We start from the raw sequence: 18683 nt of genomic DNA, 5'->3' as shown, positions 1-18683 counted from the left end.
CATATGTTACTCTTCACGAAAAAGCTAAAGCTTCCAGAGTCAAAAACAAAAACAAACTTCATTTATAAGATTTACTCCCCGTTCTCCTAAATTGTTGTCTTTCGTGTTTCTGAACTGTTCTCTTTCCATTTCATAATCTAGGCTATCTTCCCTCATTTCAAGCTTAATAGTTACTACTCTGTAGAACAGAGAAGAAAATAGTGGTTAGAGAAGATACTGGGCTCCTTTGCCAGAAATCAGATCCTTTTCAATGAAAGGAGCCAGTGAATTAACATAATAACTGAGGCGTGGAAATACTATCTGTAAACCCAATTAGGGAACAAAGAACTTTATTTTAACAATGGAGGGGGTAAGATAAGACTTGATTCTTAGACTATTCATTTGATTAAAGGATTAAATCCTGTATCCACCCCCCCTTTATGCAAATAAACAACATACACTATGTTGCCTGTGTATTTCACACTAAGTTTCTTTTTTCTTTTTAATGCAGGCTATACAGTGAGAAAACTATGCTACTGTCATTAAAACTTAGTTTCTAGAATTCTGTGTCTTAGAGAAACAAACCATTATTAAATTACCAAACCCTGGGTTTCTAAGTACAGCACTACTCTAGAAAGGAATTTTGAATACTAGCATTTCCAGTGGTTTTTATGAAATCAGTTGACAGGTTTTTTTTTTTTTTTTTTTTTTTTGGGTGGGGGGAGAGGAAAGAAGGAAGCATGAGTCTTACAAATGTTTTCTCAATGGGATAATGATCTTATGTTCCTCATGGCTCATTTCCCACATCTTTGTATTAGTATGAATGGCTGTTACAGAGAAGAAAAATTTATCAAGGCATATTTTCAAGTTTTACTTCATGTCTCTGAAAAGCAAATTTAAACCTCAAAGTCTGGTGAGGAAAGACTGATATGCCAAATCAATGCTTTGTGTATTTGTAATATAAACATGAACTTCCAAAAGGCCAAATACTTTTATAACATTATAATTATTCTGCAGAAGTTAAAAAAATTGTCTCCAAAGCCAAAAAACATTTTTAAAAGAAAAAGAATATTCAGGAGGATAAGACAAGCTACAGACTAGGAAAAAATATTTGCAAAATATTTATCAGACTTATCCGATAAAGGACTATTTATCTAAAATATACTAAGAACTCTTAAACTCAAGAAAATGAACCCAATAAATGGGTAAAAGACACAAACGAACAACTCACCAAAGAAGATACACACGTGGCTAATAAGCCTATGAAAAGATGCTCAATATCATATGTCTTTAGGGAACTGCAAATTAAGACGAGATACCACTACACAACCTATTAAAATGGCCCAAATCTAAAACACTGAAAACATCAAATGTTGGTAAAGTTGTGGATCAAAAGGAACTCACATACATTGCTGATGGGAATGCAAAATGGTACAGCCACTTTGGAAGATAGTTTGGTTGTTTCTTATAAAACTAAACATGCTCTCACAATATGATCTAGTAATCATGTTCCTTAGTATCTACCCAAATAAGGTGAAATTTACCTCTACCCAAAAATCTGCACACAGATGTTTATAGCAGCATTATTTATAAATTTGCTAAAACTTGGAAGCAACCCGGATATCCTTCAGTAGGTAAATGGATAAACTGTGCTACATCCAGACAATGGAATATTAGTGCTAAAAACAAATGATCAAGCCATGAAAAGACATCAGGGAAACTTTAACGCATATTACTAAGCAAAAGAAGCCAATCTGAAAAGGCTGCACACTATATGATTCCACTTTCTTTTTTAAAATTTATTTATCTGAGAAAGAGAAAGAGAGTGGGCATGCGTGGGTCCAAGTCGGGGAGGGACAGAGAGAGAGTCCCAAGCACACTCCGCACCGGCAGTCAGAGCCTGATACAGGGCTCAAACTCACAAACTGTGAGATCATGACCTGAGCCGAAGTCAGATGCTTAACCAACTGAGCCACCCAGGCACCCTGCACACTATGATTCCAACAACAGGACATTCTAAAAAAAGGCAAAACTATGGAGATAGTAAAAAGACGAGTGGTTGCCCAGGGTTGGGGAAGAGGGAGGGATAAGTGGAGTGAAGCTATTCTTCATGATACAATGTTAGATACAAGTCACTATACATTTGTTCAAATCCAAGACTGTCCTTGTTAATAAACTGGAGGGTTCCCAAGAGGGAACCCTACTGTAAACTATGGATTCTGGGTGATAATGATATGCCAACAAAGGTTCATCAGTTGTATCAAATGTACCATTCTGGTGGGGGATGTTGATCACTCTGTACCTTCCCCTCAATTTTACTGTGAATCTAAAAGTTCTCTACAAACATAAAGTTTATTTTAAAAAGGAATATACAAATTTGAATACTGCATTCTGATACTGGTTATAAATATAAAAATAATATTTTCATATTCCCCTTTTAGTATAATATTATTTGCCAAATACAAAAGAACACAACCAGTGCTACCTTTTGAAGCACTGATTAAAAAAAAGTCATTCAATTGTAAGATTAGTTTCAATGAAGTTTTTGTTCCACAGGCTAACAGGAAAAATGCTGACACACCAGAAGAAAGAATTAATGAAACAAGAGATACAGTGCAACCATTTGACATATATTAAACCAATTAGATTTCCTAGTCATCAGTAAGAAACCATCTTTATGTAAAGCACCTTAGGTGGGACTATGTAGAAATTTTTTTTGTTGTTGTTTCTTTATTTTTGAGAGAGAGAGAGAGAGAGAGAGAGAGAGACAGACAGACAGACAGAGTGAGTGGAGGAAAGGCCAGAGAGAGAAGGAGACACAGAATACGAAGCAGGCTCCAGGCTCTGAACTGTCAGCACAGAGCCCAATGCGGGGCTCCAACTCGTGGGGTCTTGAACTCATGAACCATGAGATCATGACCTGAGCCCAAGTCGGATGCTTAACCGACTGAGCCACCCGGATGCCCCTAGGTGGGGCTATTTTAACATCCAAATTCAGCCCTTCCACGTACTTAAAATACTACTCTTGATCTGTTTTAAAACTATATCAAGTTCAAATTTAAGAACTATGTGCTTAATGTCAACCTAGGCAAATTTTAGTTTATTCTTCTCCAGTTTATTAACAAGGATGATCCTTGCTAGAAGCTTTTTGAAGAAACAACTGATCAAGATACCTCTTACTTTTAGATTTTAGAGTCTGAATATCATCACTGGAGCAAAATTGAAAATAAAAATATTTATATCAAATTGCAGGATCATAGCATTTTATGCTTCTTATGGATAACCTCTTCCTCGGAAAGGTTGATTTCACCTACATTATCATGTTGACCCTAACAACCTAGGAGAGGAAGAAATTGTTTTAAGTTCATAAAGTGTACAATAAAGATCACTCTTTGTTGATATGTTTAGATTATACAGTAAGAAGACATATGGCAGTTTATTTATAAACTGACTTCAATACAAAGAACAAAGCTTTATTCATCTCATGTTCTCTTCTTTTTGTTAATGCAGAAACCCTCAGGTCTTAAGCCTTCTCTGCCCCTTATCTTTTGACTATCCCTTTCTCCACACTGTTTGTCCCACAGCCATCCTAAACATAAGTAAAAGGTATCTCACACATACAACAACTTTCTCTCCTAGCCTGTCTCTTAAAAGAGCAAAAGACAACCCATTTTCAACCTGAAAAACTCCTGTGGGGCTATCAATAACCATCAAATGCCAAGCCTCTTCAAATTTACATAAAGAACAAAACTCAGTGAAGATCTTCTGATTAAATGAAAGCCAATGCTGTGGTTACACAGTGTTGAAGCATTCTCTTTAGTGTAAAAATTAAAATCTCACAGAAAGAGTGACAGTTGCTAAGAGATAGCCAATGAATTCCTTCAACTAAGAAATTATTAAGGCTTTTATGGTTCAGAACAAATCCAACTGAAATTAAGGGGTTAAAAAGTGGTTAGCAGTTTCTTTGGGATCTAGCTTCACATTTTACAAAAAGTTATGTAAATTTAAAAAGATTCCAAGGAAACTTTGAGTGGTAAATAGCTCACTGCCTATGAAATGTTCTACTCTTTACTACTTAGAGCCCAAATAGTAATAGTAACAACTAGTTTATTTCCTTGGAGAAATCAGGACATTTAACATTAACTGAACACCTAAAACTTGCCACACACTATGAGACATTCTTGCACATAGTATCTCACTTAATTCTGAATTATACAAAGCCAATATCATTATTATATCCATTATACTGATTAACCAAGGCCCAGAAAGACTAATCTTTCTAAGATCATACCGGCAGTTACCAAATGACTAACTACTTGCTCTCTCCACTATAATGTTGTCACAGTTCCTTTTGTTTTTTTTTTTTTATATATATATGAAATTTATTGACAAATTGGTTTCCATACAACACCCAGTGCTCATCCCAAAAGGTGCCCTCCTCAATACCCATCACCCACCCTCCCCTCCCTCCCACCCCCCATCAACCCTCAGTTTGTTCTCAGTTTTTAACAGTCTCTTATGCTTTGGCTCTCTCCCACTCTAACCTCTTTTTTTTTTTTTTTTTTAATTTCCTTCCCCTCCCCCATGGGTTCCTGTTGAGTTTCTCAGGATCCACATAAGAGTGAAACCATATGGTATCTGTCTTTCTCTGTGTGGCTTATTTCACTTAGCATCACACTCTCCAGTTCCATCCACGTTGCTACAAAGGGCCATATTTCATTTTTTCTCATTGCTACGTAGTATTCCATTGTGTATATAAACCACAATTTCTTTATCCATTCATCAGTTGATGGACATTTAGGCTCTTTCCATAATTTGGCTATTGAGAGTGCTGCTATGAACATTGGGGTACAAGTGCCCCTATGCATCCGTACTCCTGTATCCCTTGGGTAAATTCCTAGCAGTGCTATTGCTGGGTCATAGGGTAGGTCTATTTTTAATTTTCTGAGGAACCTCCACACTGCTTTCCAGAGCGGCTGCACCAATTTGCATTCCCACCAACAGTGCAAGAGGGTTCCCGTTTCTCCACATCCTCTCCAGCATCTATAGTCTCCTGATTTGTTCATTTTGGCCACTCTGACTGGCGTGAGGTGATACCTGAGTGTGGTTTTGATTTGTATTTCCCTGATAAGGAGCGACACTGCAGTTCCTTTTGTTCTTAAACGTTATAGCACAAACTTATGGGAAAGCAGTAAATAAAAACTGCTTGTGAAAAATGAAAAGACTTACAGTAATATAATAGCACTTTTGTAACTTCCCTGAAGCAAAGAAAATGGTGGTTAACATTATTAACAGTCCTTAGAAGTCACTAAAGGACCACTGTGTTATGTGACAGATGTTTGTTGAGACTATGCAGGCTTGGATCTGAGTGCAGGGGAGAGAGTTCCTGCTCTCAAGGAGCTTACATTTAAGGAGATAAAACAATAAAGAAATAGATGTATGATAAGTCAGTCAGGGATAAGTCCTACGGAAAAAAATAAAGCAGGGTAAGGGAGTAAAGAGTGACAAAAACACATTGTTAGATGAGGAGGTCAAGGAAGGCATTTAGAATGGTACCCAGAGTTTTAAGGGCATCAGATCAACAATGTGTCCTTTGTCCACTGCTCCATTTATGGCAAAATAGTTCTGTGCTGGCACTAATGCCATTCTTAGAAGAAACTGGTTGGTATGGTTTTTGCAGAGGTTCCGGGCTCAGAACTGTATGTAGGATAGTTAGTTCGGTAATAGAGGTATAGGGACAACTGGATTTATATGGAAAAACAAAACAAAACAAAACATTCCCTTTGCTGCCTTGGCTTAAGCACAGTGCCACTATGTTCATTCTACTGGGTGTCACAATGTCTTAGTTTGGAAAAGTGCATATGAGAGGTGGGTCGTAACTGGGGCATGATGCTTTTTGGGTAAAGGGAACCAGACTGCCACAAAGGTGGCATGCAAGAGGTATAAATTCATTTTAGCTTCACAACAGCCAAATTCTGTGGTATTGAGGACACTGACATTGAGAAGCTCCTGCAGCATGGGTTATCTGGGGATTTCTACCACCTCCTTGACTCCATGCCCCGTCCCAGCCTATGTGTTTAGGTTCTATGCTAATGAATCACATTCTTGCTCAAATTTCTTGTTGTATGTAAGCAGGGACATAGCTGGAGCCAGGTGTTGGCTATATAGACCAGCAGTTCCAACACCTAGGTAATGGGAGAAGGAGATAATCCGAGCAGAGATGGCTCTGATGCTGCAGTTGGTATCACTGTCTCTTGGGCAGAGGGAAATGAGAGTTACTGACTGGATAACTCTCCCCGAGATAGGAACTTTGTACTGTTCACTGCCAAAGCCCCAGGGTTGTGAACACAGCATGTATCTGTTGAATGAAGTTATTCTCTTCAACAGTTTGCCACTACATTTGGAAAAAAAATACAAACTCTTTAAGCATGCTGTGAACAATCTGGTTCCTGCCTACTTCTCCAAACCCAAATCAAGACCACTTCTATCTACATTCAACTACTGTGGCTCCAGCAACATAGCCTTTTTTTCAACTTCTCAAACCTACCTAACTCTTCTCCCTGAGCCTATCTATATGTAACACTAACCTTCACCCTCAAGCTGGCTTCTTTTCATCCTTCAATGTTTAGGTTAAATGCTGCCCATTTAGAAGGGTCTTTTCTGATTTTACCATCTAAAGAAAATGTATCCCTAATATTCTCCCCAGTACTCTCTATTGTTTTACCTTGCTTCCTCCATAGTATTTAACATAATTTAGAATTTGCTTCTATTTGCTTGTTAATATTTTTTTAATCTGTCTTCCTAAGTAGACTGTGAGCTCCTGAGGGTAGAGGGATATGTCCATTTTATACAAAGCTGTATCTCAGCCCCTAGCATAATACCTGACTCAACAAATATTTGTTCAATAAATAAACAACAGAAATGGTAAAATGTTACATCTGAGTGCAGTATACAAAATGGACTGGAGGAAAGAGAGGCAAGAATGAAGAGGCCAGTGCGGTAGCCTGATAAGAGATAAGCGCCTATTTTAGGGTGGTAGCAATGGTAATAAAATGGATGGGTGAGCCTAATCCTGCAATTTCTTCATTGTAGCTTTAAGATAGTAACTGAGAAGAAAGGCACTATCGATGGTAACGAGGGCTCACACTTGGGTAACCAGGACAGTGGCAGCATTCTGAACAGAAACAGAAATGTCACAAGAAGAAGGACATAAACTGTGAGGCCCCAGGGTAAGTGTGAGTAACAAAGCTAGAGATCTGTAGGAGTGGAGATGCTGGGAAAATGCTGGTAATCTTTAAGAAATGCGATAGCGATCTGGAAATATGTTGCTCTCAGGTAAAGAGATCTCATCTAGAACAGAGATCCTAGTTGAAGCTATGAGTGTGGATTCTGGGGAGACAGAGAGTAAACAGAGTAGGAGCTGAGGAAAGGAAAAAACTTTGCTATGGTTATAAAGTATAACGTGGCTATTATCTGCTTAGAATTCTACATTTCCCTACCATAAGCTGCTTCTACCCCATTCCTAGATCACTTTAAAGAGAAACTCAAGCGAGAGAAAGGATTTCACTGTGGACTCATGGGTCTTTGAGCTGCTCCTCTCAGAGAGATTTTAATTTTAGCCTTATTACCCTCTTTCACAAGTTTATAAGGTTAAGTAATACATTTTTTAAAAAAACCCTCAGACATAATAACACACATTACCCATTATCACCACACATATTCCAAAGAAACTATAACCAAGTCTGAATTCTTGAATTCATTCTTGAACCATTCTTGAATTTAACAGTATTTAAATAAGATAATGAAATAAAAACATGACTTGAAAAGAGGTAAAAATCTATTCAGCTTCCCTATTCTGTTATTCCTTAGTTAATAAAGACAGTGGCTAAAGGATTTTTTTTTAAACCCACCACCGCCTTGCCTCCCCCCACCCTTTTTTTAAAAGGATTTTAAATTGATGTAAAATATCAGCCCAGTGAAAATCCAGTTGGACCAATTCAAACCATTCTGAAGGCAGAGAACTGAGAAATTAAAATTACAGCTTTCTCTTCCAATTTGATTAAACTAATGTAAATTAAAGTAAGATTCTGTTTATATAAATAAATGTTTTAATTAAACAAAGTGTTTATAATGCAAACAAGAATTAGAGAACAAAATTTGCTAAAGAAACTCAGAGCATGGATAACCACTAGTAATGAAAGTTAAAATTAAAGCAATGTTTTTTGGCTTTAAAATGAAATAAAATGTTAAACTAGATTGGTCAGGTCATTTACAAAAGTTAAAAACTAGTGAAAAATTATGGAAAATATTTTCCACTCTCAATATTTTCTGATATTGAGAGCAGAATATTAAGTCATTATATCTTAAGTCATTAAGATCAATAAATAATTACCTTCAGTAAGAGAAAAAATAACTCTACTAACAACAAAAGTGCTTAAATAAGAAAGTACAATCTGAGAGCACAATCAAAACTGGAAATTATATTCTACCTAAAAGGCAACAAATATTTACATGCAGGTGGAAAGAAGAAGTATCACCTTGGTCAGCAAATGAGAAGGTTTTCCTGCAATGTTTCTCAGAAGGAGGGAGGTTTCCCTGTCCAGATAGGAGTGCTTGTGCAGAAAAAGAGAGAAAAACAAAAAAGGCAATAGAAGTCAGCAGAGATTTTATGTGTTTAAAATATAAAGTAGACAAAGAATGATTCTCTATCATTAATCTCATGTCTCTTTCCTACAGTGAAATGTGTTCATAAGAAAACTTAAAAAAAAAAAGAAGAAGAAAAGGATGGAGAGGCAGACACCATCTATGCCAGCAGGCATGCCCTACCTGACTCCTGGTGGTCCCTCACTCTGAGAAAATGGACCATGCACTGCACAGATCACAGAGCCAGTTGGTCTTCTTGGGCAATGTTTGTGAGTGCTGTGCACACGGCACAGATAAATAGGTGTTGAAGACCAATGACTAAATGTATTCCTTCCTCTTATTAAAGCCTATAGAGACTTAGGCTTATATAGCTTTACTTATATAGCTTACTATAGCTTTAGGTAGTATATTCTTATGAAAATAGAACAAGTCTATATCATTTCAAAAACTCTGCAAGTATTTCTGATCAATTCAATGATAGCTACACCAAGGGAAAAAAATGTCCATAAATATTTTGCCTAGTGGATATCATCTGTTTTCAATAAAATCTTATCAATTCACTCATTATATCAACACTAATAGGACTATATTGCACAATAAAGGACTTACATAGCAAACAAATGACATAAACAAAATATTAACAGTATAGTTTCTTTACACTGATTAAATTCAAGCATTTAGTATATTTTCATAAGAATGGTTTGTGAATAATGAAGTCCCTAACTATCCTTTTCCCCCTTAATAACTTTTTAGTAACATATTCAACGTAAGTTCACGCAATTGTATTTGAACTCACAGAGTATAAATTATAGTTGTTTCCATATATATGTAATTCAAACTTGCCTGTCCCTAAATAATTCTGAATTAGAATTTATTTTTTAAAGCTATGTAGTTACTAACCACCATTTAAAACAATACATCGACACTGCTGAGTGGAATTACAGAAAATACTCTATGATATTACATTTTATAAATATAACTGTATACAAAGTTATATTTTGTAATATATAAATATATATTTTATAAATATAACTGTATATCAAGTTATTCTTGAGAAAAAAATTCTTTGGAAAGAAATTTAAATGAACTAGAGTAGCATCCACTCTCAGAAAATTGTCAGAGATAATAAAACACACTACTTCTAAGATTACTATCCTATTAAGATTAATCTTATATTAATTCTAATCTTAATTCTATTCTAAGATTAGAAACACTGTTACAGAAAAGAATATTAATCTTTGCTCATATCTACACTACACTGAGTTGAGTTTGCTACTTAATATTTGATTGTCTATATAATTTATGCTTTAATACAAGATGAACCTTATAAGCATACCTGCCCCTTTCACCCATTCCTGCAAAAACAAAAACAAACAAAAAAAAACAAAGGAAAAAAAAACTAAGGTTAAAAAAAATTGGGCATATTCATTAAGATTAGCACTAACAGGATCAAACAATAACAAGAACAGAGACAATTATCTCTAGGTCCTCATTTACCTAAATAGTATAATCCTCCTGAAGGAAAAGATTAGTTGGCTTATCCATAAAGACGCAGGGCAAGAGAAATTTCTAAAATTGCAATTTAATTATTTAATTGTTGAGGTTAACAATCCACTAAGACCAAGGAGAAAACTGGGAAGGACAATTAAAAAGAGCCAACTATAACTTTCACTGCTCTTCCATTCATTCATTTTTTGCTCACATGCAATGGCAACAAATGTATTTTATTTAATTTTTAAAAATTTATTTATTTATTTACTTATTCATTCATTCATTCATTCATGAGAGAGAGAGAGAGAGAGAGAGAGAGAGACCCCACACATGCAAGGGAGGGAGAAGGGCAGAGGGAGAGAGAAAGAATCCCAAGCAGGCTCCAGGTTCAGCATGGAGCCCGGTGCAGGGCTCAGTCCCACAACCCTGGGATCATGACCTGAGATGAAATCAAAAGTCAGACACGCAACCAGCTAAGCCACCCCAGGTGTCCCTGGAAACAAATGTATTCTTACACAATTATGTAAAATACACAGAAAACTATTTCTTAAAAACCTACTCCTATTTCCTTTATCTTATTCAAAGATTACTTTTTCAGAAAAAGATCCCTCAAATAAGTAGAATATCTGTATTCAGAAAATTATATTTCAAATTAAATTTAAAAAATCTCCTTCATGCCATCAAAATGAACTATTATTTGGTGAATATAATTCCAGACATTAAATTTGAGTTTAAACTTAAAAATCATACAGGATTTACTCAATTAGTCCTCAAACTCAAATCACCTCAAGACTTCAAATCACTAAAAAAGAAACCTGTGATCTAATCAGTGAGAAATAATGATACCTAACTGTATTTGTTTAAAGACTCATAAATAGAAGTTATACATTTAAAAATATTAAAAGGTTTGGGGCACCTGGGTGGCGCAGTGGGTTAAGTTCCTGACTCTTGATTTCCACTCAGGTCATGATCTCACAGTTCATGAGATCCAGCCCCATGTCAGGCTCTACACTGTCAGTCTGGGATTCTCTCTCTCTCTCTCTCTCTCTCCCCCCCCCCCCCATCCCTATCCCACTCACATGCATGTTCTCTCTCTCAAAGTAAATAAACATTAAAAAAAAGAAGGTATTAAAAGGTTCAAACAGCCTAAAATAAAAGGGAGATAATCATTATATTACCATAGCTGGTGTACCAAAAATAATCCACATCCAAAAAATTAGACCACAAACAATATCAGAACATGATCATAAATTATTCTGTGCTTGGGACAGTCACATAGGTATTCACTGCTTACTCACTAGCTGGGAGGGAAGCCAGGCCGGCATGTTTCCTCTAAGTTTTAAGTATTTGTAGCACAAAAATGAAAACCTAGAAACCACAAGCAGCCAACTCCTTCCTTCAAGAAATGCCTTACTTTATCTTCCCCTAATGGTGCCAGTCATGTGTTGCTCTACAATTCCTCAGAAAGTGGGCTAGGATGTCAGGAGAACTGGTTACTGGAGAAAAATGCAAGAGGGATGAGAAAAGTGGTATGCAGTTGGAGGACTGAGAAAAGCAAAGGCCACAGTGGTTTGTGCATGTCCTTAAACTAGTCTTCTGTCATGGCACACAGTGCTGGTAACAAAAATGCACATCACTTCATTTAAATAGGGCCTTCTTAGATTTTCTTTCATTCACCACTAACAATACAAAGTCAGTGACTTATTTTCAATCCATTTCACTGGTTTATTAGCTTATTTTCTCTTTTTCATTTTCCCCTTTATTTTTTCAATTATTTATTAGATTTCAACTTTGAGCCTGGAGCCATGTAAGGCACTGGAAATGCAAAGGTGATCAGGATAGGCATTCCGTTGCTCTCACAAAGCTCAGAGTCTAACAGGGAGATAAACTGGCAACTTTAATACAATGTGTTAAGTGGTATGGAAGCAGGTAGGAGGAGGTGGAGTATCTAATGCAAAATTAGGGGCTCAGAAAGTATTTCTCAAAATGCTTAGAGTCCTGGAAGATGAGTAAGCAGCAGCTAGGGGTGATGTGGGAGGTAGAAACAGAACAAATAGAGATATCAGAGGCTCTAGAAGGGGGCAGTACTACCTTCAAGAAGACATTTCAGAAAATGGGGATATTTTGGACTGTCACAATGAAGAGGAGGAGGGTGTTACTGGAATTTATTATGACGGAAACAGAAATGCTGGATGCCCTGAAGCATGGAACAATGCCACATAATAACGGTAAAAGTCCCACATCATACATGAACTTTTACTGTCTTTATATAGAAAATCATATAGATGGAAAATACTGTTCCTAATATTCTGAGCTTAGACCCCAACTCCGTTTTACATATAAATACAATATATTTCTGTGTAATTTTAATATTCAGTGACTCTTCCAAGAATGCTATTTACCTTGTGAAATAAATTGGGGGAAGTCTGCACTTTCTTTTGTCCAAAGTTTGCCAAGAGTTATTCATTACGTTGGAAAATCATTTCACCAATGGAAACCTAGCTTAAACAGTTGCCAAACCAGAACGGACAGTACCACTGTGCACTCTGTCACATGCAAGTAAATGACAGGAGAGATTTGAAATTCCTTTTAACAGAATTAAGAACTAAATACTATTAATGAAAAGACATGAAATGCAAGGACTTCTCTGAGCTTCAGTAATAAAGACTTTTAAAATATTCCATATTACTATCTTATTTAAAATAGTTATAGCATAATGAGAAATCTATGCTGTAAAAATATCAAATATCAAAATAATTTTATTATTGCCTCATCCGATTTGTAAGATAGTGAATGGTTTTATCATAATTAGAAATAAGACTCATTTGTAAAAATTTTATACTTCCCCATTTTCTTTTCTTTGAGCCTATAAGTAGCCTCAGCACATTATCCCTACTTCAGTTAAGGTTACTTTCCTTTTTCTATTACCAAATATAGGTATGTTTTGTCTGCAATTATTTGTCATAAAATGTTTTAGTTCTAGGCCCACCCATATTTCTCCTTTTTTCCTGTAAAAAATGACTTCTGATCTGCTCACCTTTCTTAAATCCAAATTATAAGTAGGTATATGATTATGTTATTATGTCTTTTACTACAGTGGTGGTCAAACATTTAAAAACTGAAATAGATACATTATTATATTATAAGTTACTTTTTGGTTATTCTCCACCATGGATATTAATTAGGGCATTAAATTTATTTTAAAAAGTAGGTATGTAGGTAGGGTATAGTATCTATGAATTTCACTTGGGATAAACATAGTGATCTATATTATTTGTTATAAAATGGGGGTACTGGGACTGGAAGGATTAAGAACTGAAACAAGTAGATGGCAATGCAAATATTACAGCAAGTGTCGATGATGCTTAAGAGTATAAGGGAGGGGCTGAAGGTGAGGTAAGAAAAGTGTTTTTCACTATGCAGGATATAACCCACTAGTGGATTATGAAATCAATTCACTGGGTTACTAGGTTATTACCAGGGAAGGGAAGGGGATGGAAAGAAATGGAAGGAGGGTCAGAGGGAATCTGATTCGGTTGGGCAGCGGTCAGGAACTTGGCATTTTCTTGTTATTCATAGATGATTCTGAAGCAGCAGTGTCCAACTGAATATAATACAAGCCACAAATAAAATTTAAAATTTTCTAGGGGTGCCTGGGTGGCTCAGTCGGTTGAGCGTCCGGCTCAGGTCATGATCTCACGGTCCGTGAGTTCGAGCCCCACATCAGGCTCTGTGCTGACAGCCTGGAGCCTGCTTCGGACTCTGTGTCTCCCTCTCTTTCTGACCCTCCCCCGTTCATGCTCTGTCTCTCTCTGTCTCAAAAATAAATAAACATTAAAAAAAAAAATTAAAAAAAAATTTTCTAGTAACCACATTAAAAAAAAAAGGAATGGTAAAATGAACATTAGTATCTTTTATTTAACTGAAAATATCCAAAATAATATAATTTCAAGAAGTAATCAATAAAAATATTAACATTTATATTTTTAATATTAAGTCTTTGAAATCCATGGTGTAATTTATTTTTACAGCACATCTCAATTTGGATTAAGCACATTTCAAGTGCTTAATAGCCACATGTAGCTAGGGGCTACCATAAGGAACAGCATAGCTCTTAAACATCCAGCTTTGTCAACCACTGATCAGAGGGTACATTTTTGAAGAAAGAAATTGGGTTTTCAGTGAAGCATCAGTGTGGAAGAGTCACTCTACTTGACAACCCCATTCGGAAGAACAGCTAAATTTGTCCATACCTTAAGAAATATACAAAAGCCCTTAGTTTCAGAGTAAGAAAGAAAGTATGTAGCTTTAGGTTCTGATACAAAATTTCTTTATATCAGCTATCCTACCACCTATATAATCTTACCGTATTAACATTCAGTTGTACTGTTTCATGCAGTTGCTCATTTGTTTTCTGCTAGTTTAAGACTGGTTTAATTTTAATTCAAAAAATTTAGGTATATGACCAGTTTTCATCATCAGGAGTTCTAAAGAATGCATTCCTCTTCATTGCTATTTTAGCAGTCCCACGGACAGGTTTACAGAACTTACAGGTGTCAGCTCAGCCTGTTCTTCTGTGAAGTCAGTATGATGCTTGGCCTGCTTGCTGGGGCATCTCAGAGAAATAGCATGCTGTGAAAATGCAGGAAGGAAGAAAATGATAGGTAAAGGAGGTGGAAAAGGGCCAGTCTCATTATCATGCAGGAAGAGAAAAAGATCACTGAAATGAATTGTTGAAACAAAATAGTAATGAAAAGTTGCATGCATCTTTAATTATATTATGCAAAAATAAAAAAGAACCAGATGATCTAACCCTTGATAACTTAAGGATAACTTAAGGATAACCTCACTACTTTTGAGACAGCAGAGCTCTATGGGAAGCTATGCACAAACACCAAGTCTAATACCAATTCCTGCTTCAACTGGGCCCTGACTGCTGTTTGGCAGTACTCTTATTAGTCTCTTCCCCCCACTTCCTAAGTCATTCCCTCTAAAGCTCGTTCTAAGCAGTTTCCAAGTTGGTCAAGCTTCTAGTTTCACCCTTCCACCTCTTCGTATGACTTCATTTCACCCCATTACTAAGAACATCACAGCCCTCAGTGAGGATTTTCATCACTAAAATGTATCCTTGAACCACACCTCTTTCTCATCTTTTTCTCCATTTCTGTATGAATAAATATATATTAAGTATGTCCTAGATCCCATTCATTTCCCCTCATTCCCAGTCTCTATATTCAACTAGTCCAGCTTATTGGGAGTGGGAAAGACAGAAAAATATTAATACTTCTAGGTACCCACCTCTTGTTAAACTAGTGTTTTCTCCTTTTCACTGCTAAATTTCCTGAATTCAGCTATAGTATACTACCCTTCACTTATCTCTCAATTTCCTGCAATCTAGCATCTATCTTTTTTCTCCAAAGTCTGCATCCTTTGAGTTGTAATGCATTCTACAATTCATTCTCAAAGTCATCAATGATCTTTTAACCAAGGATTTCTATCTTTCCTATCATAGCACTCACTACACTGTACTGAAACTGAAATTGTTTGGTTGTCTGTACTGACACTTTCTCCTCACACTATAAATTATAACCTCCTAAGGACACTGTGTATTATGTTCACAGTTTTACCCCTTACAGCCTAGTGCAATGCCTAGGCACTCAAATATTTATGGCATGAATAAATGACCACTGCTTCTTGGATTTCCCACCACAAGCTTGTTCAGATCAAGACTGTTTCTGCAACAGACGTTGGCAAGGATGTGGAGAAACAGGAACCCTCTTGCACCACTGGCAGGAATGCAAACTGGTGCAGCCACTCTAGAAAACAGTGAGGAGATTCCTCAAAAAATTAAAATAGAATTACCCTACAACCAGCAATAGCACTACTAGGAATTTCTCCAAAGGACACAGGAGTGCTGATGCACAGGGACACATGTACCCCAATGTTTATAGCAGCACTATCAACAATAGCCAAAGTATGGAAAGAGCCCAAATGTCCATCAACTGATGGATGGATAAAGAAGATGTGGTATGTATATACAATGGAATACTACTTGGCAATGAGAAAGAATGAAATCTTGCCATTTGCAACAACGTGGATAGAACTAGAGGATATTATGCTAAGTGAAATAAGTCATTCAGAGAAAGACAGGTATCATATGTTTTCATTCATGTGTGGAATTTGAGAAACTTAACAGAAGACCATGGGGGAAGGAAAGGGAGAAAGATAGTTTCAAACAGAAGGGAAAGCAAAACATAAGAGACTCTTAAATACAGAGAACAAACTAAGGGTTGATTGGGGGTGCGGGGAGGAGGGATAAATGGGTGATGGGCTTTGAGGACAGCACTTGTTGGGAGGAGCACTGGGTGTTGTATGTAAGTGATGAATTATGGAAATCTACTCTTGAAGCCAAGACTACACTGTATATACACTGTATGTTAGCCAACTTGACAATAAATAATATTAAAAAAAAATCAGCCAACATGCATTTACTGAGGGGCATCTATAACTGTGCCCAGTACTGGTAAATATTCAGAAGTAAAATAAATGACTTTATTAAAAAAAACTGTTTTTTCTTTATTGAGGTATAATTGACAAATAAGTGACTCTTAAGAAAAAAAAAAGACTTTTTTCTTTGCCCTCTCTACACTGTCTCATTAAACATATTCTCTAACGTGCCAATCACTCTATCATGGGAGGCCTATCAAATGTATATTGCCAATATCCTCATTCTTGGGAAATAAATAAAGACTGCAGTATTAAAGACTAAAGGGGCATGATAAATACAATCGACTGCCAAATGGTATGGGGAAGCAACTGTATATATAAAAAAACAATAAAGCAAATGTTGCAAAATACCAAAAATTAGTGAATCTGAGTAATGAGTTTCATGAGTTCTTTGTACTATTCTTTCAAGTTTTCGAATGTTTCCTATTATTTCAAAATAAAAAGTTTGTTCATTTGTTTATTTTAATTTGCATCCAAGTTAGTTAGCATACAGTGCAATAATGATTTCAGGAGTAGAATCCAGTGATTCATCCCCTACATGTAACAAACACCCAGTACTCATCCTAACAAGTATCCTCCTTAATGTTCCTTGCCCATTTAGTGCATCCCCCCTACCAAAAACCCCTCCAGCAACCCTCAGTTTGTTCTCTGCCAAAATAAAAAGTTAAGAATCTATTCTCTGTAGACTCCATCTCACACAAACTCCCATCTGAAGTGCTCAACAAAAAGAGATGACTGACTATATACCATGTTAGTATGACGGAACATTAGTTATTAAAATTCAACACACTGAGGGGTGCCTTGGTGGCTCAGTCAGTTGGGTGTCTGACTTTGACTCAGGTCATGATCTCACGGTTTGTGGGTTCAAGCCCCATGTCAGACTTTGCACTGACAGCATGGAGCCTGCTTCACATTCTCTGTCTCCCTTTGTCTCTGCCCCTCCCCTGCTCTCGTTCTTTCTCTCTCTCAAAATTAAACATTAAAAAATTTTTTTTAATTCAACACATCCTCACCAAAAATGAATATATGTATGCAAAGTGACAACAGAAGTAGAAATAGTACATGTGCAAAGATTAAATGTCATTACATTAATACAGATGAAAGGGATCATGGAATGATATAGTTTATTTAATATTAGGTTCCACTTCCACAAAATATTCAAATACTTTACTACAAAAAATTATCTCCCCCAAATCTAGTTTTTACCTCAAAAATGAATCTGGGGGTCAATCAATTCAACACATCAATTTTGCTATAAAAATGTTCAATTCCAAAAACTTTTCTTAGCAAGCTATCAAATTTTCCATCTATCAATCAAAAACTCCAAAAATCTCTGCAAAGTTAGTGAAGTTAGTTATGAATCACCACTTTTTTTAACTGAATCTATAACATATTAAAATGAAGTGTCATTTACAAGCCAGAATCTTGTGCTGGTGTTGGGGGGGAGGGGGACGGCAGGTGCACAGAAAAGCATTGATCTCATATAGGAGCCAAACCATAATCAAGAAATGGCCTCACACCAAAGAACAAAACACTTCCTTTTGATAGCTAACACCTTAGATTACAACTGGAAAAAAGAAGAAGTCAGTGGACACACATTAGGTTTCAATAAAACATTTACATTCATCCTTTACTGATGTGTGTGCATCTTTCACAAATATTAAAAATGAGCACAGCATTGGTAGTAAAGAATGCAGACCCTAGGGCTGGAATAGTCATTCCAGTCTGAGCCTCTCAGCTTAGCCATTTACTGGCATTGTGACTCTAGGCTTACTATTTAACCTGTTTCCTCATGTGTTAAATAGAGTGATAATAGCATTTTCTCCAAAGGCTGTTGTAAGAAGTGAATACCATTACTATTTATTACAAATGTGGGAAACCACCAACCTTCATCTGAATTTCATTTATGCCTCAATTCATTTAAATTAGGGCTAGTTTAGAGTTGTTAAATTTTAACAATACATTCAGGAATATACTAAAACACCACAAGATGGGGATATTACTGCGTGAATCTCTTCACCCTTTTTCTTCCTCCACCCTTGTATTTCTGTCTCTTGGTCTGG

General features: G+C 36.2%; 1 protein-coding gene across 2 annotated transcripts in view; it reads right to left on the bottom strand.

Annotated features, from left to right (window-relative positions):
- The window catches only part of RAPH1 (Ras association (RalGDS/AF-6) and pleckstrin homology domains 1), a 62123-nt gene that overhangs the window by 29338 nt on the left and 14102 nt on the right, over positions 1-18683 (bottom strand). Inside the window, exon 4 of one of the 2 annotated variants that reach the window (XM_047085015.1) lies at positions 14665-14745. The exons of the other annotated variant lie outside the window; for it this stretch is intronic. Within the exon in view, the coding sequence (XP_046940971.1) occupies positions 14665-14745 (81 nt within the window). The remainder of the gene's footprint in view (positions 1-14664; positions 14746-18683) is intronic. 2 annotated transcript variants of the gene reach the window in all.

The sequence above is a fragment of the Lynx rufus genome, unplaced genomic scaffold, assembly GCF_022079265.1.
Source record: "Lynx rufus isolate CCGP_SWC_20201006 ecotype Redwood Valley unplaced genomic scaffold, mLynRuf1.p SCAF_2, whole genome shotgun sequence".
NCBI lineage: Eukaryota > Metazoa > Chordata > Mammalia > Carnivora > Felidae > Lynx > Lynx rufus.
Note: the sequence above shows the minus strand (reverse complement) of the source record. Positions and strands in the feature narration are given on the sequence as shown.